General features: G+C 44.3%; 1 protein-coding gene across 1 annotated transcript in view; it reads left to right on the top strand.

Annotated features, from left to right (window-relative positions):
* Window positions 1-1,739: 1,739 nt before the first annotated feature.
* The window catches only part of ADAMTS9 (ADAM metallopeptidase with thrombospondin type 1 motif 9), a 202,727-nt gene continuing 178,656 nt past the window's right edge, over window positions 1,740-25,810 (top strand). Inside the window, 4 exon segments of the mRNA XM_044301141.1 lie at window positions 1,740-2,136; window positions 2,318-2,418; window positions 2,420-2,698; window positions 21,262-21,424. Of these exon segments, the coding sequence (XP_044157076.1) occupies window positions 2,031-2,136; window positions 2,318-2,418; window positions 2,420-2,698; window positions 21,262-21,424 (649 nt within the window). The 5' untranslated portion in view covers window positions 1,740-2,030.

The following is a 25,810-nucleotide window of genomic DNA, read 5'->3' as shown; positions in this document are numbered from 1 at the left end:
CAAATCAGCCGTGAAATTCTGATTCCACGCAGTTGATCAGCTGTAATCTATGGTGGGACCCAGCAGCAGTGATTCCCTGCAGCGCCACCACAGGAGAAGTGAAGCATTGCACCGTTCTCATTGAAATCAATAGGCTATCTGTGTAATGTAGGGACATGTTGGGTCCTCCAGAACGAGCTATGCTCTTCGTAGCCACTCTCAACTCTAATAGATGAGGGTCCTAACTGGAGGACCCTCTTTAAGAGGCATTCTGTTTTGTTCCGTCAAAATACATTTCTATGGGCACAAATAATGGTTCCGTTTTGTTCCGTTATGTATGAACTTTATTTTCCATCATACAAAACGGAACCATTATTTGTGCCAACAGAAATGTATTAGGACAAAGAAAAACGGAATGACTCTAAAGGGTTCCGTTGTGCGGAAAAACATCCTAAAATTCAGTTTTTATTCCGTAATAACCCTGTTATAATGGGACAGTATAACAGAATTACTAACGCTAATGCGAACCCGCCCTTACGGGGGTGCTGTCTGCTTCTTTTGCAGCCCCATTAAGACGAACGGGACTGAGCCGCAAAAAATGGGACCAAAACTACAGCCACGTGCATGAGCCCTAAAGTCTAACTTTCCCTACCACAACTCTAGATTATGTCAAAACGTATGCAAACTGATGACATTTGTCAGCCGGATCAGGATCCTGATCCGTATGACAAATGCATTGAAATGCCGGATCCGTCTCTCCGGTGTCATCCGGAAAAACGGATCCGGCATTTATTTTTTGTTCAAATTTTTTGCAGTCTGAGCATTCGCAGACCGCAATGCCGGATCCGTTTTTGACAGAACGCTCGGGGCCGGATCCGGCATTAATGCATTTCAATGGGAAAAAACTGCCGGCAAGTGTTCCGGAATTTTGGACGGAGATAAACCCGCAGCATGCTGCGTTATTATCTCCGTCCTGAAAAGTCAAAAAGACTGAACTGAAGACATCCTGATGCGTCCTGAACGGATTGCTCTCCATTCAGAATGCATCAGGATAAGGCCTCGTGCACACAACCGTTTTTCGGGTCCGCATCCGAGCCGCATTCACTTCAATGGGGGCCGCAAAAAAGATGCGGACAGCACTCCGTGTGCTGTCCGCATCCGTTGCGCCATTCCGTGGCCCCGCAAAAAAAATTATAGCATATCCTATTCTTAAACCGTTTTGCGGACAAGAATAGGCATTTCTACAATGCAAATTGCGTTTTTTTGCGGATCCGCGGTTTGCGGACTGCATAAAACGGAACGGTCGTGTGCATGAGTCCTAAAACTGATCAGTTATTTTCCGGTATTGTGCCCCTAGGACGGAACTCAATGCCGGAATAGAATAACGCTAGTGTGAAAGTACCCTAAGCCTCCCAGCAACTTTTTTTTTTTTGTGTTTTTTAAAGACTTTCCAAACCTGTCACTACAGTGGTGGTTCCGCTTACTACAATGACATTCCCCAAATCTCCAAACTTGCCCCTTGCCCCCCTCCTCCGCCCCTGTTAAGTCATGCATTAGAGGGAATCAGAGATATTCTTCAGAATCCCACTTCCACCAGGAGAGAAGAGCCGGCTGCCCTGGCAGGGAGGCAGGGGTGGTATTCCAGCATACAGCTGTATCCTGGAGTAGTGGTGATAGATTTGGGATTTGCATGTCCCAGCCCACCGGCGGCCAGGCCTTCCCCCCACCATCTCTGCTGGATTCTCAGCAATCTAGCATTCACTCAAAGTAGTAGGAGACACAAAATCCTCCAAGCCTGCTCTCCCCCTGTGCACTCACTATGCTGGATTGCCTGGTGGTCCTGCTACATGAAGGAGGATTTCTAAGGACTTACCTCTCTGTGGTGGAGAGTGGTGCCCCCTTCAGAGACACTTACCAAGTTTAGGGAGCTGCAAATATAGGAATTTGGGGGTGGGGGGGAAAGAATTAATTTTCTGCAGAGCAGGAGGGAGCCCTAGCACCACACACAAAAAAAAAAAAAGAATTAAAAAAATCTTCTACTGCTGCTTCCCATGACAAACATGCATCTTGCCTTTTGGCTACTGGGATTACTTCTATTTCTACAAGACGTCTTGAATGTAACACCAACAGCAGGACCTAAACTTCTCCCAAGGCAAGGTAACTACTGCTGTATGAATGGGGAAGCTTCATATTGGCCATGTTCTGCACTGGGATATGATTGATACTTTATTATGCTGTTGTACTGTTTTATTGCCTTTTTTATTATTATTATTATTTTTGTTAATTGAAGACAATGTTACTATAACTTTAGCTTTTTATGTGTCCACTTTTGTTGCAGCTCAGCTCCTCCAGAGTCTGGGTGACTATGAGATAGTGACACCCACAAGAGTGAATGAGTTTGGAGAAGTTTACCCCAAGAACATGCACTTCAAAAGGAGAAAAAAGACATGTCAACCCCTCTGCAGACCCTGCAGACCCCTCCTGGCTCAACTCTACCACCCATTATAGACTCTCAGCTTTTGGACAGAAGTTCTTACTGAACCTCAGTGCCAATTCTGGATTTATTGCACCGGTCTTAACTGTGAGCCTCTATGGGAAACCTGAGAGGAACCTGACTGATTACTACAATCATGACACTGACTTTGGGCATTGCTTCTACACTGGACATGTGAATACAAGGGCAGAGCATATTGCAGTCATCAGCCTGTGCTCAGGAATGGTGAGTCTTCTGTTGGGTGACAGTGGGGTGCACAGGGCATGACTTTGCATTCTAGATGTAGCAGAGCTGACTATGTCATGAGCAATAATAAGATCTGCAAATCAGCTTCCTTTCCAAAAAAAAAGAAAGCCTCTGTTGTCACCAGATGTAAGGTAGCTATCCTATAAGTCAGGCCTTAAAGCATATTCCTCCATAAGGAGAAATGTTAACCCCCTCATACTTATGTCATAACTGTGGTCAAAGTTGTCCTGTACAAAGCAAAGATAGATAATGTGCAAGTTAAACTTTTGCAAAAATTGTAATTTAATTTATTTATTCATTTTTTGCAATTACGGTATTTTTATTTTTTTGCAGTTATTACATCATATAAAAATTCTGATTTAATTTTTTATTGATTGTGCAAAGACAAGTGACATCCTAAAGGGGATTAGCTGGCAGTCAGGGTATCATTGAGCTTAGGTGATGGTAGAAGGGGAATTCTTCTACTGCTGGTGTCACTGGGGGGCATGCACATTCACACAGTGCTGGCCAAGGGGCTGGTGCCCTCACAGGGAGAACAGGGATTGGTGACATCATTCTGATAGGAGCGGAAACAGGGGGCTGGACAGTCATAGTAGAGGGGGGGGGGGTGGGAGGGACTGTTGGGGAAGGGGGGGTCCCAGTGTCTGCTGCACAGAATACATCAGAGTTTGCAGACTTCTGGGCACTTTTAAGGTGGAGCTGCTGTGACCTGCTGTGAAGGCTAGAGAATTTGCAAACCTGTGTGTAGATTTCTTTAAAAAGTTTCCAGAATGACTTATTTGCTGCAATGTATCTTCTCGGAGATGGTTATTTTGCAATGTCTTAAAATATTATTGCTAATCCTAAATATTTACACAATTACTGGAGAATATGTTACAATGTTACTGTGTTGTACAACATATCAGATGATTCTTACGTGATCTGCTGGGAAGTGACTCTAGTGCAAATCGGCGATAAGGAAATGGACGGATATGATCTTGTGAAGCCCTAGGAAGATATTTCTCACATGTTGTGAAATTGTCGATGACCATTTATCATAATCTGATAAAGATAGATGAGTCGTAAAGGATAAGTCAGTGTGAGATATATAGACGATTAATGGCCGGATGCAGTATCTGAATATCTCTGTGTGTGTCAGACGGGCCAACTTAACCCTCAAAACGTATTGGGTAATCAGGCATCCATCCTGAGTAGGAATACATACCAGCAGATGTTGAGTTAAATCCAGGAATCTCTTTAAAACACAAAACACATTGGGAATCTCCGTTGAGTTGTAAGGTAGTGGAGTACAGAAAAGATCAATAATTTCCTTGGGAATGAACCAGAAAATCCTGAAAGCAGGGTCCCGAAACCCAGACCAACGCTTACACTGTTCCCCAGTCTGGCTCTACCCTGGACTGTTGTTGTCATTTGTTTGGTAGGTGGAGTTTCTATGACTGGAGTTTCATTTAAGGGAGACGGAAAGATGTATTTTTCCAAAGTGGAATTGAAAAAAAAAAATCTTAAAATGGATTTTCGATTTATTAACTATTATAGTCCTATACGAGATATCTATGATAAGAAATGTCGTAAAATCCAGGATGAATTTGCATTTGAAGGAGAGGTTGTCATTTTAAGAATACCACCTTAAGTGGTTTGGGAATTTTATAAACTCTGAGGGATATATAGATATAGATATATATATTTAAAAATTACTCTAAAGGGCATGTATAGTTTGTAGATGGATTGTTACCTTAAGATAATAATTAGTATAAATATTCATATTTTCAGTAACATTCTAGTCCTTCATTGTCTGCTGTTCAATCTTCTAAGCTACATTGAGGTGCACTGAGTTCTTAACGTCGTACGAGTTATGCAAATAATTTCAATGTACAGGGGTCCAATTCGGGACCCATGCATTGCATAGAAGGGCTATTTGATATTTGTTTTTGAGCGTCAGTGTCAATAAAGGATTCACTGGGCCTGAAGCCCCACAACCTGCAAGAAATGTAAAAATAATAAACTATGCCTTTAAAGCTACACATCAGTGCCCCCCCCCCTCCTTCCTCCTTCCCCCTCTCGCTTCACTGAGACTACTACACCAAGTGTTGCAATGGTAATTGGTGTTGTTACGTCAGTGGCTCGTGCCCGCCTCTGTCCCGCTATTTTGGGAGGGCACAGGCGCCACTCCAAGCATCCTATGTATGTTGCAGGTCCAGCGTTCAGGCAGGGGGCCCTGGCGCCGGTGTCCTGTGTGTCTTTTAGGGATGTTCTTCATTGATCCTCACCTTATTCTTCAGTTCTGCAAAGGTTAAACCTTCCTTTGGCTCTGCATGCAGCTTCTAGGCTGTTTCTAATGTGTTAAACAGCTTCTGCTATACATACTATGCTGTTTGTCTCATTCTCTGCCTGAGCAATAGGTTCACTAGCTTGTTTGATCCTGCAAATGTGCTATAATCTGCTAGTCTGCCTATGTACTGACTTCTGCCTGTCCATCTGCCTCCTGACTTGACCGTTTCCCTGATCTCTGTACTGACCCTTTGCTGCCTGTCCTGACCTCTGGACTGTTGCTCGAATGCTCGCGAATTCTGCTTGCCCTGATCTCAGCCTGTTACTGACTACAAGTTTTACCTGACCCCTCGGTGCATCGCACTGGTGTCTCTAACTTCTGTGGGTCAGCTGTCAACCACACTGGGATTATTCCAAGAGGTTCCTTTGCAGCCAATTCAGATCCCTGTATGCGGATAAAAGGGTAAATACTAGGGGACTGCCAGGATAAAGCCCAAAGTCAAACCGGTTCATTGACACAGTGGTCCCACACCCACTGAACATAACAAGTGTGACAGCTCTCAATCAGCCATTGAGCAATTGATATGACTGTGGACAACAAGTCACCTCATCTTAGTTGACTGTACATCTGGAGCAAAAATTTTGAGGCAAGAAATATTGCAAATTTAGGGTCTATATGACAACATGTTGGCTAGAAATCCCCTTTAATGGAGCTTATCATATGTCGGGTGTTCAAATTTTTTTTTACATCCCGTCTTTTTATATTATAACATTGGTCGATAACACCAGAAATTATTTTCGTTCTGTTGGCAAGATTTTAGCGGCAATCAATTGAATTTGTTTAAAACTCAAAAATTCTAAAAGTCCTATGCAAGCTACAAACTAGGTTTTAAATAAATCTTATGACACCAGCACCGTCAGCTAGGAATTCTTGCTTGTGTGCCACTATATGAACCAAATAAACACGACAGCAGAGGAGAAGCCTCAAGATACTGCACGGCAGAAAACAGAAGTGGAGAATGCCTCAAGATATGATATGGAGCTAAGATCTCAGCCTACTGGCAGCCTCCCTCCCCCCACATGTACTTTAACCTTGACAAGGTAAGTAGATTTCTAATATCACTTGGCAAATATGTAAAGCTTTGCGGATTTAAACAATATTCAGTTAGTGGAAAAACTGGACCTGGAAAGCCAAAATAAACCAAATTGACCCCTGGAGTTGCTCCTTCGGTTTTCAAAAAATAGAGTTATGGACCTCAGAAGGCATCTCAGAGTTATTTTGGGTTCTCATGCTGTGATAGAAGGATAGATGTATTCACATACAATCCAATGGTTGAGGAAGACCTTTGGGTGGGTCGAAACGTTGCCAAATTTGCTGGAGGTATAAAGGCTATTTTATTTTACCCACTGGTTGCAGTCGCTGCTTCTACCATTAAATGCATACTCCAACTTGGCCGGAGAAGTAACTTAAAGCATCTTAACCCCATCCATATTCTATCATTTCCATCGGCTATTTATAATATAGATGTTCTTATGAGACAGAGTGGACCTTTGGATCCCTTGTGCACCGGAGCCTGAGTGTGAATGCTATGGTACCTCTGTACCCCCTAAAGTGACACCCCTGAACTTGACCAATGAGAGTCATTATGGTTTCAATATTTTTTTAATCCATAGGCGTTGTCGATATCACACCATATGGGCACATACTAATCCAGCTGACAGGACCACTTACTGCTTGCCAAGTCTGGTCGATAGTTATAAGATCTTGTATTTCCATTTGAGTAGCTCTCTGCTCCCATCATAAATGGGCAGATATCCCACAGATACCAGCAGTTGGCAAGACATCTACCTGTACCCAGACCCCCCACCCTACCCCAAGGCTCTCTGTAGTTACAATTAAGGAATGTATGACTCATGAAAACTTTAAAAATGATGGACTGAATCAATCCAACATGGTGTGGAAAAAGATGGTGCTTTAAGATGCCAACACACTTGTCCAAACTTGCCAATTTTTTTATTTTTTATTTTTTAGGTAAGTGCCCTTAAGGGAAGCAGAAGCCCCTTATTTTGGTCACAGATGGTCATAATGCTAGTATGGGCCAACCCACTTGATATTGGCCCAACTTGCCGATTTTGGTCAATCTGATGTGTAAACTCTCCACATTATTGGATATGCTCCTAATATCCTCGTATATAGAACCAATGCTGGGTCTGAAGCACTGGACTAGACTGGAAGAATAACTTCATGTATAGGGAACTTTGGGGTCAATGGGGTTTGGGCAGATCATTTTATTGTCCCACTTTGTACAGTTTACCTGAAGGCTCTGGACGAGGTGAAGAGCTAATTAGTTGCTAAGCTCATTGATTGAGTTTGTAAAATTAATTACAGAGTTACTTCAAATATGAACTGCATGAGCCATAAAAAAAATGTTCTGCTCCTGCCGTCTACAAATACTCAGGATGACTTCCATTTAGTGGGAGGGAGAAATTCTTAAACAGGATTTCAGAGCCTTGCAGCCTCCTGTGGAGATCTTGTGCTCATGTAAACGTTTGTACCAGGAAGTTCTCAATGTTCACGCCGTTGAATTTAACCCCAGGAAAGATGTTAAAAAGTCAACTGTAGTTACTCTGCTGCTAAAGAGTAAAGACCTCTTGATAATGCAATAATTCTGCCTGTGACGTGCATATGGGAGTGTAATCTGCAAATGCAGGGAGTTCTATGTGCATTTTTCGTTGCCCCAAAATTTGGCATATAACATTGTGAACCACAGCACTGACCAAGACAATTACTCTAGTTGAATTGAATGTTTTCTGACTTCTATGTCAGAAAAACTGTAACAGTTGCTTCATAAATATGGCAGATATAACTCTCTGCCTTTCCTCAAATATTACAAAAATGGCTCCCTGCAGCCACCACTAGGGGGACTCAGTGCACACAAATGTATACAGTTATCATTTAACTCAATGGACGCTGTAAAATTAGTTTCCACTGAGCTCCCTCTAGTGGTGGCTGCAGTAAAATGCCTCTGTTTTCTGGTGGGAAGCAGAAGGAGGAGTCTAGACCATGGCTCCCTCATTGCAAGTACGCTATTGCTTTTAAACATTACAAACACATCATCACATGTCAAATCCAACTATTAGTTACACCGGTATCTGCACACATGCCCCGATACGCTGAAACTAGGGATGAGCGAATCGACTTCGGATGAAACCTCTGAAGTCGATTCGCATAAAACTTCGTTCCAATACTGTACGGAGCAGAAGCTCCCTACAGTATTAGAATGTATTGGCTCCGATGAGCCGAAGTTATTGCTTGGTGAAGTCTCACGAGATTTTGGGCAATGACTTCATAAATTAATTTGTACTGTAAAAAAACATTTCCCGAACTCGGGTTCGGCTCGGATCCCTAATGAAACCCTTCCAAAACTTAAGCTGGCCATAAACATGCAATAAGTAAGAATTTGTTTGACCTTGGCCAACCATTATTTTTCCGAACCCCTCCATACACATGTACTCTAAGCTCAACCGAGCATGTATGGATACTTAAAGGGGTTATCCAGGAATTTGATATTGATGGCCTATCCTCAGGTTGGTGGGGGTTTAAACTCCCAATACCCCTGCCGATCAGCTGCTTGAAGAGGCCACGGCACCCCGTGAGGGCTTAGGACTCGTCCTAGGCCAGTGATGTGATATTCATTGGTCACTTGACCTAGGCACAGCTCAGTCCCATTCAGGTGGATGGGGTTGGCTGCAATACCAAGCGCAGCCACTATACAATATACGGCGCTGTGCTGGAGCACTTAGGTCTCTTCGAACAGCTGATCAGCAGAGGTGCCGAGAGTTTGACCTCTGCCAATCTGAACTAGGCCTTGGCTGTGGGTCTGGAGCAGCTGTTTATGGTGCTTTTTTGGTCTGTGCACCCTTCCAGGTGTGATATCCCCACACCCAAAAACAGCTTGTATACAGTAATATGATACCGACTTGGAGGAAGGGGGGGTCATGGTCACTTTGTAAATGGCCCATGTTAGAGCAGGTGACGCGTTGGCCTGCTATAGCTCCAGAGTTTATTCATTAACTACACAAGTGATTGAGACGTGAACTATTCCATTCATTCGTCTCTACTAGATGCTACTTCATCAGAATTTTTCCTTTCCTTTAATTGATGCAAAAGCCCCTTATTTTAGCCATAGGCACACAGATATTTTGGTTACTATGACTAGTGGAAATGCTCCAAAAATGTCCAAGGCCCAAATCTAGAGTCACGGTACATGTAATGATCTTATCCCTCATCAGACCGGTGCCACCATAATTCATTCCGATGGCGCAAATTAAAAGGTTTGTCCTACGAGTCCTTATTAAAGGAGTCATACAGGATTCCAAAAACATGGCTGCTTATTTCCAGAAACAGCGCCGCCCCTGTCCACAGGTCGTATGTGGCATTGCAGCTCAGCTCAAGTGAAGTGAATGGGGCAAAGCTGCAATACCACGCACAACCTGTCAACGGGGGTGGCGCTGTTTTTGAAGTAGACATCCCTTTAAAGGGGTTTTAAAGGGACTATACTATTGATAAGCCACCAATACCAGATTGTTGGGAACCCCTATGATCAGCTCACTGTTCACCATGTCCCCTTCATATTTAAAGGGAGACTGACAAGCCCTGTTCAGTACTGTAAGACATGAATAGATCACCCGCCGTCGTTTTTTTGTATGTCGATCCTCACCCCAGTCCCTCTTTGTGCACCCACAAACCAGCCATGGAATGCATTGAGAGGACTCCTACTTGCCCAAAGTTGGGAACCCCCTTTAAGGCCAGCATTAGCAATTCCCCTTGCCTGGCACCATCATGGGTAAGTCAGCATAGCCGTCAGCCCAGCGCAGCTTTGGATAGATAGGCTGTCTCCTGGCCAATATAAATACTACATTAATAAATGTGTCATAGAGTGCTGAGGAGATCGCTCGTTAGCTGATGATTTATTGGTAAAATCTTTACTGGCGCTATTTTTATCTGCTGATTGTCAGCTTTATAAACTGACCTCTTGGCTACATAGTCAAGAATAGAGTCCAAATGCCCATTAAACTGCAAGGAAAAAGTTCTGAAACTTTAAGGAGTTTTAGAAATTAGAAAACTTTCAGGATTAAAGGGGATTTTTTTTTCTGGGATTTTGCTATTGAAGGCCTATCCTCAGGATAGGTCATCATCATTATCTGATCAGTGTCGGTCTGACTCCTGGCACCCCCCGCCGATCAGTTTTTTGAAGAGACAGCGGCACTTGCCGGCGCGCTTCAGCCTCTTCCTAGGAGGATGATGTTATGTTCACAAGTCACGGGGCCTAGGGGCAGCTCAAGTAAATGGGGCTGAGCTGCAATATCAAACACGGCCACTATACAATGGACGGCGCTGTGCTTGCTAAGATGCGAGGAAGCCGCGACGCTCAAACAGCTGATTGCCGGGTGTCCCCGGTGTCGGACCCCCACTGATCAGATATTGATGACCTATCGTAAGGATAGGTTATCAGTTTACAACTCCCAGAAAACCCCTTTAAGCACTGCCATGTGATTTTCCCAGAAATGTTGAGATGGCTTCCTCCTAATTGTATGTCACTTCTCCTGACATGTCTGTTTTAGTAACAAACTGTGTTCCACGTGACTTGACAATTCTGGACAATCTATTCTTCAGACTCTGTGTTGTGCCATTACTCTATTATTCCTGCTGGAAGGTGAGCATTACCAGTTTGGGGCGTGTCCCTTCACAGTATGATACTATCCGATCAGTGCTGCTGGTGACCGACTGCAGAGGCAATCCCCCAACGAGTGATACCCATCTGGACATTTACTTCTAGTAGGAATAATATAGGAATGTCACAGCATAGATGCCCCAGAATTGTTATTACATGTCAGGAGAGGTGACCGGTCCTTTGTAATTTAATACCAGTGCTAAGAGAAACCAAGGATCTCCGAGTTATCACCAGTGGCCTTTAAAGAGGACCTTTCACCGATCCTGACATTGTGAACTAAGAATACAGACATGGAGAGCGGCGCCCGGGGATCTCACTGCACTTACTATTATCCCTGGGCGCCGCTCCGTTCTCCCGCTATGCCCTCCGGTATCTTCGGTCACAAAGCTATGGTAGGCGGAGTCTGCCCTTGTTCTGCTCTAGCGCTGGCCAATCACAGCGCAGAGCTCACAGCCTTGGAGGTTTTTTTCTCCCAGGCTGTGAGCTCTGCAATGCGATTGGCCAGCGCTACAGAAGAACAAGGGCAGACTCCGCCTACTATAACTTAGTGAGCGGAGATACCGGAGGGCATAGCGGGAAAACGGAGCGGCGCCCGGGGATAATAGTAAGTGCAGTGAGATCCCGGGCGCCGCTCTCCATGTCTGTATACTTAGTTCACAATGTCAGGATCAGTGAAAGGTCCTCTTTAAGATACTTGTTAGGCGGCGTTCACACCAGCATTCTTTCTTTCGGTTGTTCTGCGCAGATCAATGCAAATAACAGAAGCGTCATATTCATCACATAATGGACAGCAATGGTGCCTCATGGACCACACTGACTATAATAGAGTCCGTCGGATTCGTGTTGTGGGACCCGGCATTTTACCAGACTCACTAGTGCAGCATGCTGGGACATTGTGTCCTGTATTTTAATGAGGGACCTGTGAGGAAATAGAGGGGGCAAAAAAGGTGAAAAGTGCTCATTTTATACAGTGGCCCAGCCATCTTTTATAAAAAAGATATATATAAAAAAAATACCAATACCTGCGTATGCACATATATGCACATATATAAAGTGCATAGTGTGAGGAGAGATCAGCCTCTGAGGAATACTGTAGAAGGGGGGGCACGAAAAAGAGTTCTATTAGGAAAATAAGATGGCTGAGACCACTGCTAGCCAGTCCTGTCTGTACCTCCCTGTAGTAGGCCTGTGACATGCACGCTGCCGCACAGAGCGCAGCCTGTAGCCTCTCCTGTGCCTTATGTCTGCATCTGTGATGGATCCGGTTTGGAATGACCTATATAACTTGAGCGGTAATACGGTATGTCTGTAGCATTATGGGACATGTAGTCATCAGAAAAACTGATGGTGACATCTACGATCGTGATGGTGGGAAAAGATTCTGGAAAAAATTTTTTTTCACATTGAGACATTGAGACTTTGTCTTTTTTTGCAGCACAGACATAGCTGACAGATTTATCACGTCTTAGCATAATGTCACTGCATGAAGCAATTATGTGGGCTCTGATGCAAAAGGTCAGCGTCCTGTTCCACTGAATTAGGCCTCATGCACACGACCGTATGTATTTTGCGGTCCGCAAAAAAACGGATCTGCAAAAAAATAGCGGATTCTATGGCATATTTTAACCGTGGGGTTTCTCTCCATTCCTCCGCACCGCAAAAAAATAGAACATATTCTTTTTTTTTTGCTGTGCGGACCCAAGTTGAATGGCTCTGCATCCGTCTGCGGAAACCTCACGGATGTTGCCCGTGCATTGGGGACAGCAAATTGCGGTACCCAAATCTACCGTGCACACAAAGTCGAGTTTTTACATTGACGTCAGTGACTTTTGAATGTCAATTATTTGGCTTAAAATGCCCGTTTTCTGAATCAGCTCCAGAATTTTCCTGTGGTATTCAGTGAATATTAATAACTTCACAGTGCCCTTTGATCCTCATGTATAGTACCTATGTGAAACCTTTGTATTAAAGCTCTGCTGTTTGTGCAGGAAATCTCTCCCTGCTCATAATTCACTAACCAGAAGTCCTTATCATTGTCTGCCATGTTACAGTGGAGCATAAGTCTGCTAACTCACATCACTCTTATTAGCCATGTCCCCCATTAGCACCCCCCCCCCCCTTCCGTAGTCACATCTCTCTCATACAGCAGAGACTGCCCATTTCAATCAGTGTTGATGCTGCTGTAATCACAGGACGTTATTAGCATGTTCTCTCCACAGCTACAGAGACAGCTTGTTTAAGCAAATTATTTTAGCATTACCTCTCAATTACGGAAGGGACTTGGATTTGGAGCCCTGTATCAGACCAACTAAGCTCTGACCTCCATAAAGATACTGTATATTTTGAAATGAACCAGCAACTTTGGACCCCAAAAAGACCCCAAGTGCACTGTAGTAAGATATGCCTCATTTATTAAGAGGCAAATGCTTCTCAATAAATTAGTCGCATCTCTGCTGCTCCGTGCGCCAGAAACTCAAATCTATGCCAGCCAGGGGCCAGTTTTTGATGCAAGTTATTGTAAATCCAACTAGCCGTGATAGGCTTTCGCCCCCTCCCGCTAAGCCCCGCCTTCTGGTGTGGAAGCTTAAAAAGTCACAAATTATCATGCCAATATAATATGGCGTGCGCTATAATTAGTGACTTTTTTATGCTACAAAAGTGCCGTAAATGTCCCCCAAAGTTTTTTAAATGGCGGTCGTCATTCATGATAAAAACTAAGGGGGATATTTATTAAAACCGGCGTTTTCGACGCTGGTCTTCATAAAGCCTTGCACTAGCAGTGGATCCGCCGGAGTTATGAAGAGGCACCGGACTCTCTATAACGTCGGCGCATCCAGCGCCAGTTCTAAATGTAAGACGGCTTCCGAGACCATTTTCTACACCTAAAACAGGTGTAGAAAATTATGAATGAGATAGGCCTGCCGGCCCCTTTACCGCCCATGCCACACCCACAATTTTAGACCTGGCATTAGCGGGGAAAAATACCAGATGGCGGCGCAGATGAAATATATATATAATTTAGGTGTATTTCAGATTAGTAAATGACCCCCTAATTTTTATAGTTTTATCAACATGTTACCCCCAGACCAGCAGGATAATCGTCAGGACATTTTTACTCAAATTCTTAATTCTTGTCATGGAAAGCATTAACCTCACGTCCCTTGAAAGCTAAAAACCATACATTAGATTATCCATATCCTGTTATTTTTAGTGCCCTCTAATGCATCTATATAGTCCAGGGGTCAAAATAACAGGAAGATACCACTTGCCAGTTTACCTCCTGGACATCATTTCATACGAGTGCCATCTGTCTTCAATATACTTTACATTGTAATCTGTTTTACAGTAATGCACTCATAAGCTTTTCACTGGGAGCTTTGGCATGTTTTATGTCCTTTCTACATGCCATCTATAAGAAGGGAGCCGGGATACTTCCATGTAGTCAGAGATCTTTTTATGTAGTAGACTTGAAAGACCATTTCCCTTCAGAATCCAAAATTGCTGGAGATACCCACGAGGCCCCGACTTCTGTTAAGTCTTTTAATATTCTTCTTCTTCTTGTGTTAAGTCTTTTAATATTCTTCTTCTTGTTGTGTTAAGTCTTTTAATATTCTTCTTCTTGTTGTGTTAAGTCTTTTAATATTCTTCTTCTATTCTTTTGATCTATTTGTGACTTACCTTGGACTCATAGATGGTGGTAACAATCACCACTATCTGCTATTACAATTCTCAGGAGTTTTACTTTACCACCAACTCTATCTATTTCAGCATTCTTAGAAGGTTTGCCCGATTTAGACAATCTCTGTGACTCTCAGAAATCTGCTGTAATTTGTTGGGGAAGTAAAAGTAAGTGTTCAGTTTCCCTGCAGCGCCACCACAGAAAACATTAAGCATTACAAGATGTCCATTTAAACCAGGGGTTTGTCTGTGTAATGCAGGACAGGACAGATCTTCCAGAACACGAGACACCCTTTGTATCTACACTTCATTCTGACCAAGGCATAAGGATCTTGAACAGAAGATCCCCCACCCACCCTTCTATTAACTAAACTAGACAACTCCTTTAAACAGACTTATACTGTATGCCTCCCAACCATTCCCACACAATGTAAATTATTGGAGAAACTTAGATCATATCAAAGTCTTCCAGGCCTCAACCATGCTGCAGCCGATGGTCCATCCTCAGGATATGGTCATCAATATCAGATTGGTTGGGGTACAAGTCCCAGGAACCCCACTGATCAGCTGCTTGAAGGGGCCACGGTGTTCGGTTGAGCGCTGCGGCCTCTTCATAGTATACCAAGCACATCGCCATGCGATTTATAGTGGTTGCACTTGGTATTGCAGCTCTGTCCCAATCACTTGAATGGGACAGAACTGCAGAAAGTCCATGTGACTTTCTTCACGTAGCATCATTGAGGAGGACACAGCGCTGAGGCCCCTTTTAACTGTTGATCCCTAACCCCACCAATCAGATCTTGTCGATAGGTCATCAACATTTATGTCCCAGAAAATCCCTTTAAATATTATTTGGACCTTCTGATTCATGCGGCAGATCTCCATTGTGCCGAATTGAAGTATCTCTTAGGCTTTTGGGTCTTCTGCACTGGCTGCTACTATACGACATCCCCGCTGGAGACTATAAATGCACATTAAAAGCAGTCACTTTTGGCCCCTTGCCCAGGGCGACTAGCTGGGGGGACACTGATGCAGTCTGGAAGCGGTTTCCTGTAGATCTAGATTCAGGTAGATTTTCTTTTTATGGAAATTCAACACAATTTGCAGAAGTGTCATTTTTTTTCTACTCAAGCATCTCCGCTTCGCGATACACTTACTACTTTCTAGGCAACTTGAAAGCTCTTCAGAAACGCTGAAACATCTGCCAAAAAGCCCTTGTTGAGAATAAGAACTATGAGGGTTGGCTTACATCTGAGCCTTGTCACAGCAGATTAAAGGGACACTAACTTCAAACCAGTCTTTGCTTTCTTGTGCATGGCGTATGGGAATGTGTATGTTCGGTATAGTGGTAAGTTGTCTTCTGCACAGAATATTGTGACTACTGTCTCAATGGTACTTTTACATATCAGCCTATAGACCTGTCCACACCCTTCTCATTGATGTCAGCGGCTCTCCACTGTAGGAAGGAGAGGGAGGGGGATGCAGAGCTGGGGATCTCCCTCTATAATGTCTACATTGGGGCTTATCTTAAAGGAATTTTCAAGGATGAATTAGTTATTTTTAAAATCCTGTCTTAAAAGATTTTTGACTGACTATGTAATATACCCAAGTTTAAATTTTCTTACCGATCCTGCCACTCCAATCCGTGTCACATAACCTGCCACTTCTCTTCCTCTTGGTTTGAAGACCCTGTGCCATACATCTGCCCCAGCTGGCTAATGCACCTGTGGTCATTAGTGGCATCAAATACATTGGCAGGCTAGGCTCTACTGCGGTTTCTTTGAAGACTTGCACATGTTTCTCAACAGCGCATGCGCATGCATGATAAAGGCTACACAAGGTTTTCAAAAGTATATGCGTGATAAAGTTAACACCTATTACTCAACAGCGCATGCGTGATAAAGGTAGTCTCGAGCACATGAGCATGCATGGTAAAGGCTGCACATATTGTCAACAGTGCATGCGCATGCAGGATGAAAGCTACACCTGTATCTGAAGAGCGCATGCATGATAAAGATCACACATACAGTATGTTTCCACAATGCATGTGCATGCATGATAATGGCTGCAAACGTTCCTCAACAGCGCATGCATGATAAAGGCTACATACAGTACGTATCACAAGAAAGCATACTGGATAAAAATCACACGTTTCTCAACGGCGCATGCGTGATGGAGGCTATCTATTTTTCTCAACAGTGCATACGCACATATTTCTGAAGAGCGCATGTGTGATAAAGACTTCACAATTACACATGTATCCCAAGAGCTCATGCGTGATAAATAGCACGTGTTTCTCAACAGCGCATGCGTGATAGAGAGTACAATAAAGGGCTCAAAAGTGCATGTGTGATACCACATATTTTTATGAGCTCATGCACACGCATGATAAAGTCCACACATGTTCTCTACAGCGCATGTGTGACTAAAGACAACTCATGTTGCGCATGTGTGACAAAGACCGCATGTTTCTCAACAGGGCATACGCATGCGTGATAGAGAGTACACGCTTTTCAACAGCACATGCATGATGAAAGACTGCACGTTTCTCAAAAGTGCATGTGTGATACCACATATTTCTTAAGAGCACATACGCATGCATGATGAAGCCCACACATGTTCTCTACAGCGCATGTGTGATAAAGACAACGCATATTGTGCATGCCTGACAAAGACTACACGTTTCTGGCCAGCACATGCGTAATAAAGACCACACATGTTTCTTAATAGCGCATGCTTGATAACGATTACACATACATATGAGACACATTAGGCGGCTCATACCCATTGATGGATGTGCATGGGTTGCCAAGTTCATCTGCATTCCCGCTACCAAGAAGAAGATGACGTGGGGAGGTGCAGAGGACTTAATTGCAAGCATATTGCACCCTGGGAATAGTAGTTCGACGGATGACTGCAGGACTATTGACTTGCCATGAAGCAGGAACTATCTAAGCACAATAAGGGGTGTGCACTGGAAAAATGGGGTGTCCAAAAAAGACTACAAAATAGGCATAAAGATATTGAGCTATCTGTATGTAAACGTGAAAGAGGTTTTAGAGCGATTTTAGGTTTTTGCAACTCCCGGAAACCCACGACGATGATAAGCTTTTTTCTGAGGTTGGGTAGAAGGCCATACTACCATAAATATCAACTCTCTCTATGAACTGAAGGTCTCATACCACTCTCTGGGGTGCAGTCATCCTTATGCAAAGCATGGTCTACTTCAGAGGAGGAATTAGATGTCATAGACGTGAAGAGCTTGTGGGTCAATATATCCAGTTCTTGGAATGATCAAGGTCTGCTTGCACTATTGGTGCACATCTGCTTCCAGTTATTGGCTAGGCTACCTGTCGTAATGACTGATTTGTCCATTATTGGTTCCATCAGCACAAACATTCCTGACCAGTCAGCATGTAGAAAATTTGGGAAATTATGATCTAGGGCTGAACGGTGCATCGTCAAGATGTAGCGTGTTCTGGGGTCTGTAGTTGCATCTAGTTTATTATTGCAGGTTTGTATGCTGTAGATCAGGCATGGCTCAACCTGCGGCCCTCCAGCTGTTGCAAAACTACAACTCCCAGCATTCCTGGACAGCCTACAGCAGGGCATGGTGGGAGTTGTAGTTTTACAACAGCTGGAGGGCCGCAGGTGGAGCATCCCTGCTGTAGATGATAATTAAACCAGGGGTGTAACAGTAGGGGGGGGGGGGTGCAAAATTTGCAGCTGCACTCAAGTCCTAGAGCCAAACTGGGCCCAGAGGTCACATATGAGGAGACAAGTGCTAGAACTGATGAGTGATTAGTTGAGGGATCTCCTACAGAATTGACAAGGGAATCCAGATTACGGAAACGAAATGGATCTGTTTTGCAGCCCATAGACTTCTATTATGACGGAATGAAAATCGGAATGCCTCTAAAGGATTAGGCCTAGAATTGCGCTATGGTCCTTGGTAACGGAATCCATAACGCAATTCACCGTTTACCAGTAAACTAAGCGTGAACGAATTTCAAAATATGAAATTCGCTCATCTCTAGTCACTGGCTTCAGAAGAGGCCGCAGTTCTTGTTGAAGCACTATGGGCCATTCCAACAGCTGATTGACAAGGGTGTCGGGACCCCCACCAATCAGATATTGACGACCAATATCTAACTTCTGGAAACCCCCCTTAAATACCTGTATGCTTCCATTGTGTTGAGCCCCCTGATTTTTTAGATAGGTACAGGGTCTTTGGCTGTTGTTGCACCTGGTACTGCAGCTAAGGGTACTTTCACACTTGCGTTGTTGATTTCCTGACGGATCCGGCAATCTGTATGCAAACGGATACCATTTGTAGACGGATCCAGATGCGGGTCCGTCTCACAAATGCATTGCAATACCGGATCTGTCTCTCCGGTTGTCATCCGGAAAAAACGGATCCGGTATTTATCTTTTTCGTATTTTTAAAGGTCTGCGCATGCGGATCCATTTTTTCTGAACACTTGGGGCCGGATCTGGCATTAATGCATTTCAGTGGAAAATGATGCCATGGCAAGTGTTCCGGAATTTTGGACGGAGATTTTCTCCGTCCAAAAAACGTACAGTGACTGAACTGAAGACATCCTGATGCATCCTGAACGGATTTCTATCTATTCCGAATGCATGGGGATAAAACTGATCTTTTTTTTTCCGGTATTGAGCCCCTAGGACGGAACTAAATACTGGAAAAGTTTAACACTCTTAATAGGCCTGAGCTGCAGTACCAGTCAGAGCCACAACCAGGTGTATGGTGCTGTTTCCAGGTAAACAATGGAGGGGGAGCAACACTAACCCCCTGCCTGATGTAATCGAGAATGCTAAAAAATTTAAAGGGGTTATGTCCAGTGATGGCCAGTTCGCAGAGTTCGCCGACGAACACATGTGATCTGCCATTTTTTTCCTAAGTCCAGCGATGCAGAGGTAAGTCCTTACCTGTGCCTGCGCCGCGAGCCGCTCTGAAACACATGCGGTCACCGGGAGCAGGCAGTTTCAGAATTTCTTGTTCTCGGAACTGCCTGCTCCCGGTGACCGCATGTGTTTCAGAGCGTCTCGCGGCGCAGGCACAGGTAAGGACTTACCTCTGCATCACCGGACTTGGGAATAAAGATGGCAGATTGCATGTGTTCGTCGGCGAACTCTGCGAACTGGCCATCACTGGTTATGTCATGATTGATTTAAAAACACAGTACATAACAATCTCTTTCTAACAAAGCTAGAACCAGCCCTGTACCTGACATGGATCCAGAGATCTCCCCATTCATTGCTCCAATTATTCTGCTAGATTTATTTCAGGCCTTTTTTGTTGCAGATCTCTCCCTATCACAGCTCAGGGGTATGTCCTTTTTGCTGTAGCGCTCTCCCTATAACAGCCATAGCTTCTAACAGGAGATATGGCTGAGGAAAGTTTAGGATTTAAACTGAGCATGTGCGACCACCTAAGTGAGGGGGACAAGAAATCAGGAAAAGAACAAACAGCAGGTGGCGCTATACAGATACATTTTATTGTCCAGGTGCTGGTTTGATAGATTTAGAATATTTTCATGGCACAACTTCCTTAAAGGGAACCTGTCATGTGGATATTTGATTATAATCTAACTAATTATATACAATCATTAACTACTAAATAGTACCTTAGGCCTCTTTCACACTTGCGTTGTCCGGATCCGTCGTGTACTTCATTTGCCGGAATTACACGCCGGATCCGGAAAAACGCAAGTGAACTGAAAGCATTTGAAGACGGATCCGTCTTCAAAATGCGTTCAGTGTTACTATGGCAGCCAGGACGCTATTAAAGTCCTAGGTTGCCATAGTAGTAGTGGGGAGCGGGGGAGCGGGGGAGCGGTATACTTACAGTCCGTGCGTCTCCCCGGGCGCTCCAGAATCACGTCAAAGCGCCCCATGCGCATGGATGTGTCCATGCGATCACGTCATCCATGCGCGTGGGGCGCCCTGACGTCACTCTGGAGCGCCCGGGGAGCCGCACAGACGGTAAGTATACTGCTCCCCGCTCCCTGCTACACTTTACCATGGCTGCCAGGACTTTAGCGTCCTGGCAGCCATGGTAACCATTCAGAAAAAGCTAAACGTCGGATCCGGTAATGCGCCGAAACGACGTTTAGCTTAAGGCCGGATCCGGATTAATGCCTTTCAATGGGCATTCATTCCGGATCCGGCCTTGCAGCAAGTGTTCAGGATTTTTGGCCGGAGCAAAAAGCGTGGCATGCTGCGGTATTTTCTCCGGCCAAAAAACGTTCCGGTCCTGAACTGAAGACATCCTGATGCATCCTGAACGGATTTCTCTCCATTCAGAATGCATTAGGATAAAACTGATCAGGATTCTTCCGGCATAGAGCCCCGACGACGGAACTCTATGCCGGAAGACAAGAACGCAAGTGTGAAAGAGCCCTTAGATGTATTCACTAACTGGTGTGACAGATGGTTACCTCATAATACACACACAAAGATGCCGCATGCTAATGAGCTGATTTGAGTCCAGCGTGATATCAGTGAGTCCAGCGTTTTTTTTTATTAACAGCTATAGCCACTCCCCTGCCCACCTGCTGCTGATTCATATGGAAAATAACTGTCAATCAGCAGCAGGTGGGCGAGGAGAGTCAGGAGCTCATGAATATTCAGGACTCATCATTATCAGCTGGAGCTTTTCAATACAAGATGTTGGCAGATTGACTGGGTCAATTAAAGAAAGTGATCCAGCATTTTGCTAAAAGAATCAGTCACTTATTTATGTTGCCCTTAGTTAGGACACCATAAAACTGGTGACAGGTTCCCTTCAAGTAATATTTTTAACCCCTTCACACCATCTCCTTTGCTTCCTATTCACAGCTCGGCACCTTCAAGTCTCAGGACGGGGACTATTTTGTTGAACCTTTGCTCTCGGCGGACGGGGGAGAGTTTGATGAAGAGGAAAACAAGCCACATGTAGTGTACAGACACATCACACCTCAGCGAAATGCATCAAGGGAGAAAAAGACATGTGACACAACAGGTAACAGAATCCGTGCCCCCTCCCTGACAGGGTTAACCGCTCATGAATCATTGACACTCTTTATGTGTGACCAAATGAATAGTAAATCTGGGGGCCCCGCATTGGGGAGGCTTCACACCAAGCACTTCTGCACTGATGTTGATGCCAGACCCAATTTTGCGTGGATCCTTCAACGTGCTGGGCAGGGGTCCCCTATTATGTTTTGAGAATGTAATATTTTATTATTATTTTTTGTATATATATTTTATGTTTTTCTATGTTGTTTGGTGTTTAATTGTATCTCTATATGACATAATTTAGAAACAAATGCTTTTTAGTTTTTTTCTTTTTGCTGGTCATTTTATGGGAATTAAAGGGGCAGTCTGGCTTGGAAAATCCATGTCCTAATACCCTATGAGGGCAGTGTGGGTAAATACAACGATCAGCTTGATCAGAGAGTGGTTATAAAGAACATTATTCGTCCTGGAGGAGCGGACCTGCCCATGCATTACATAGAAAGCCCATAGGGTACAATGCAATACTTAAAGGGGTTGTCTAGGATTTAAAAAACATGGCTGCTTTCTTCCAAAACCAGCACCACCCCTGTCCATGGGTTGTGTCTGGTATTGCAGCTTGGCTCTAGTAGAAGGGGTAGTGCTGTTTTTGAAAGAAAGCGGCCATGTTTTTCTAATTCTGGACAACCCCTTTAATCGGTTATTCCTACCTTAGACTTTTATGGCATATCCACAGGATAGATGTGGTCCCACACCAATCTCCAGAATCGTGGACAAGGACACTTGTCCCACCGAGTAAGAAGGTACATACTAAGGAGATAATGAATGAATGGGACAGTTGCCTATCTCACAGAACAGAGATGAAGAGACTCCTGTTCTGGATATAGGTCCGAGAGCTGGGAATTGCAGTGAAGTACCTTCAATGGAGACAGACCATGCAACTGCTATGGGGCCCAGGGGGCAAAGGGGGACCAGCGCTGAACTCCTTCCTCTTAGGCCCCCTGCACACGAACGTGTGCACCACGTGGTCGTGCTGCGGCCTGCAAAAAGCGGGCCGCAATGCACGAACACAATCCGTGGGGCCGCCGCAGCGGATCGGAAAAAGATAGATCATGTTCTATCTTTTTGCGGAACGGAAGTACGGGACGAAAACCCCACCCGCAATACAGCAACGGGAAGCACACGTTCGTGTGCAGGGGGCCTTATCCCGACAAGAAAACAGTGCATTTTCATTCAGCAGCCTCTAGGTTGGAGCTCATGCAAACGCATTATTTCAGCTTCTATTTCACTAAATGGCAACTGTATACATTCCTATGCACTGAGAGCTCCCTCTAGTGGTGGCAGCAGGCAGTCAGCTTTGTAATAGAAGGGAAGCAGGAGATTTTTTGTTGTATTTTTGCCAGTTGTCTGCTGTAAATACATTGAGAGGTAATAGTGTTCAGAATGAGTGCCATACTTATGAAGCACTGAAGCACCTGTTGTATAATGTGTGTGAGGTGGAGGGTAGTTTTTATTATTTATTTTTTTTATTCAATTTTTTTTCCCATAGTAAGAGAAAAACTTAAATTCATAGGAAATCTGTGGCGTTGCACTTTGCATTGCTTCGCAGTCATTGTCGCACACGTACTGAAAACTGGGTGGGACAAGGGGCCCCATATTAGGTTTTGCTATGGGGCCCTATGAGATCTGTGTACGTCCATCCTTGTTAGTAGAGTGTTGACTGGAAAGCTGCACGTTGCCTACCCCGGGGTCAGTAGAATGTTTTTATTTTATAGCACATGTCATGTCTCTGCTGACACTGTAAACCTCACCGTCATATGGTAAAGCCATCGGATTCTGCCCACATATCCTGTAGAGCAGAAGGAAAACAACTTTATGGACAACCTGAGGAAATAAGTGAAGAAAAGCCGATGACAGCATCTCCCCTGAGCCCTAATATATCTAAAAAACATGTTTTTCCTTGAGCTACTTGGATGCTTTTTCCATACTAGAAAGGTCATTCAGTCGTTCCCCCTTTTCAAAAAGACCATTGAGTTTTTAAGTGTCGTTACTATTTGGATAGCCATTATGAAGGAATCGTTGAACCAGGGCCAGACACTTGTGAAGGAAAAAGGGTCCTTGTTCTGATGTACTGTGACTGAAACAACACAGAGCACAACAATGAGCCATTCCCTTTGATGTGTCTAAATTAGGGTGGTCGTGGTCACTGGACGTGGTGAATTATGGATCCGGACATCCAAAATAATCAGACGAAGCGAATCGTTCAAAAATATGTTGGAGACTTTTTGAAAACTTTCTCCGTCATTGAATGTGAATGTGCTATTGTCTTAAAATACAGTGCATGGGGTAATAAGATGAGGCTCATGGCTGATAACATTTCAGTCTGATTTCATTTTTGGATAGAGCAATGATCTTAGGTAGGATATCTTCTGCTTGACCTGATGTAGACCAATATCAGGTCGTGTGCTTAAAAGGGTTGCACGAGTGGTTGACCATTTAAAAAATTTTTGTCAAAATTGGTATTTTGCAGTTCCAAAATAAATAAAAGTGGTGACCATGTTAGACCAAGCTGGAAATTGACGTGGCTAGTTATACCGCATGCCGGCCTGCAGCTTCTAACGGTAGATTTGGCTGGCGACAGTTGAAGGATGGAACTGAGCATGTGCTTCCACCTCCGCGATGTCACCGTGATGGAGAGAGAAATAATTAAAAGAACAACAGCAGGTGGCGCAATACAGATATGGGCTCATTTATCAAACTAGTGTAAAATAGAACTGGCCTAGTTGCCCATAGCAACCAATCAGATTCCACCTTTCATTTTTTACAGCTTCTTTGGAAAATGAAAGGTGGAATCTGATTGGTTGCTATGGGCAACTAAGACAGTTCTACTCTACACCAGTTTGATGAATGACCCCAATAGAGTTTATTGAATAACTCAGTGGCTATACTACATTTTGAACCACATAGAATTACAAAAATATTCAGTTCCAAGTTCTGGTTTGAAAAATGTAAACAATTTTTCACGGGACAACGACTTTAGGTCAGGACTACTTAATGGCTGTTGCTATGCATTTTAGTATGTCTTCCTCATTGTAGGCTATAGTAATGGACAGAGTCAGGATATTGTTGGGATTCATTACATGACCCCAATGTCAGAGCTAGGAAGATGAGGATCGCTAGGATATGCCCCCATTGTCTGGGACCCGTACCTACGCCGAGAACGGAGCGTGTGAGAGTGGTTGCTGGAGGAGCCCAGGTTTCCTGGGGTCCAAGCCCCCTCCCCATACAAGTGAATGGGAGCACACAGCGCTTGCGCAACCACTGCTCCCATTAATTTCTTTGGAGCCAATCTCCCCGCTCCGTACTCGACTTAGAGGTGAGATCCGCACCTATCAGACAATGGGGGCATATCCTAGAGATATGCCCCCATTGTCTGTGATGGGAATATCTCTTTAAGCTACAGGCGACTGAATTTGTTGTGTAGACCTAGCATCAAAGGGGTTATCCTGGAACAGAGAATGATGACCTATCCTCAGGATAGGTCCTCATTATCACATCGGCGTCCGAGTCCCGGCACCCCTGCCGATCAGCTGTTTCTGCTGGAGCTCTAGTGCGTGCTGTGGGCTTCCCGGCAGCTTTCCAAGCACAGCGCCATATATTGTATATCAGTAGTGCTTGGTGTTGCAGCTCAGCCCCATTGACTCGAATGGGGCCGAGCTGCAACTAGGCCTCGTGACGGTGATGTCACTGTAGCGCTGATATTACTCTACCAATGTCACTGCCCTAGGAAGAGGCAGGGCGCTCTATGAGCAGCATTGGACCCCGCAGATCTGATATAGATGACCTATCCCGGATAACCCCTTTAAAGGGGTTAGAAAAAGAGTCAATGGCTTGTGTCTAGTATTGCAACATTCAAGCCAATGGGTGCTGAGCTGCAATACCAGGCATAACCAATATACAAGGGTGGCGCTGTTTTAAAAAAATAATGAAAAACAGCCCTTTTTTCGAATCCCCATCAGTCTCTTTCACTTACAGGGTTCGGTTATCTTCTCAAGAAGATAAGTTACTTGTATTCTTTCTCCACTGTTATCAATCCCGTGAGTCAGTTTCCCTCTTAAGGTTCCTGTCACACTCGTCCTTAAGTGTCTCCATTGTAAGAATGCAGTCATTATGGCAACCACAGGCAGATCTGCTCATCTAAATGGAAATTAGTTAACCCTTTAGTCACTGCCGGTTACCCTACCATTGCAGATCAGCTCTATTCAAGTGAATAAGGTTAAGCTGCAATACCACACACATCCTGTGGCCGGGCGTGGCACCATTTTTAAAGAATGCATCTGCACTTTTCCGATCCTTGGGAACTGCTTCAACCTATTTTCACGTGTGCCCCATG

The sequence above is a fragment of the Bufo gargarizans genome, chromosome 7, assembly GCF_014858855.1.
Source record: "Bufo gargarizans isolate SCDJY-AF-19 chromosome 7, ASM1485885v1, whole genome shotgun sequence".
In the NCBI taxonomy this organism is placed as follows: Eukaryota; Metazoa; Chordata; class Amphibia; order Anura; family Bufonidae; genus Bufo; species Bufo gargarizans.
Note: the sequence above shows the minus strand (reverse complement) of the source record. Positions and strands in the feature narration are given on the sequence as shown.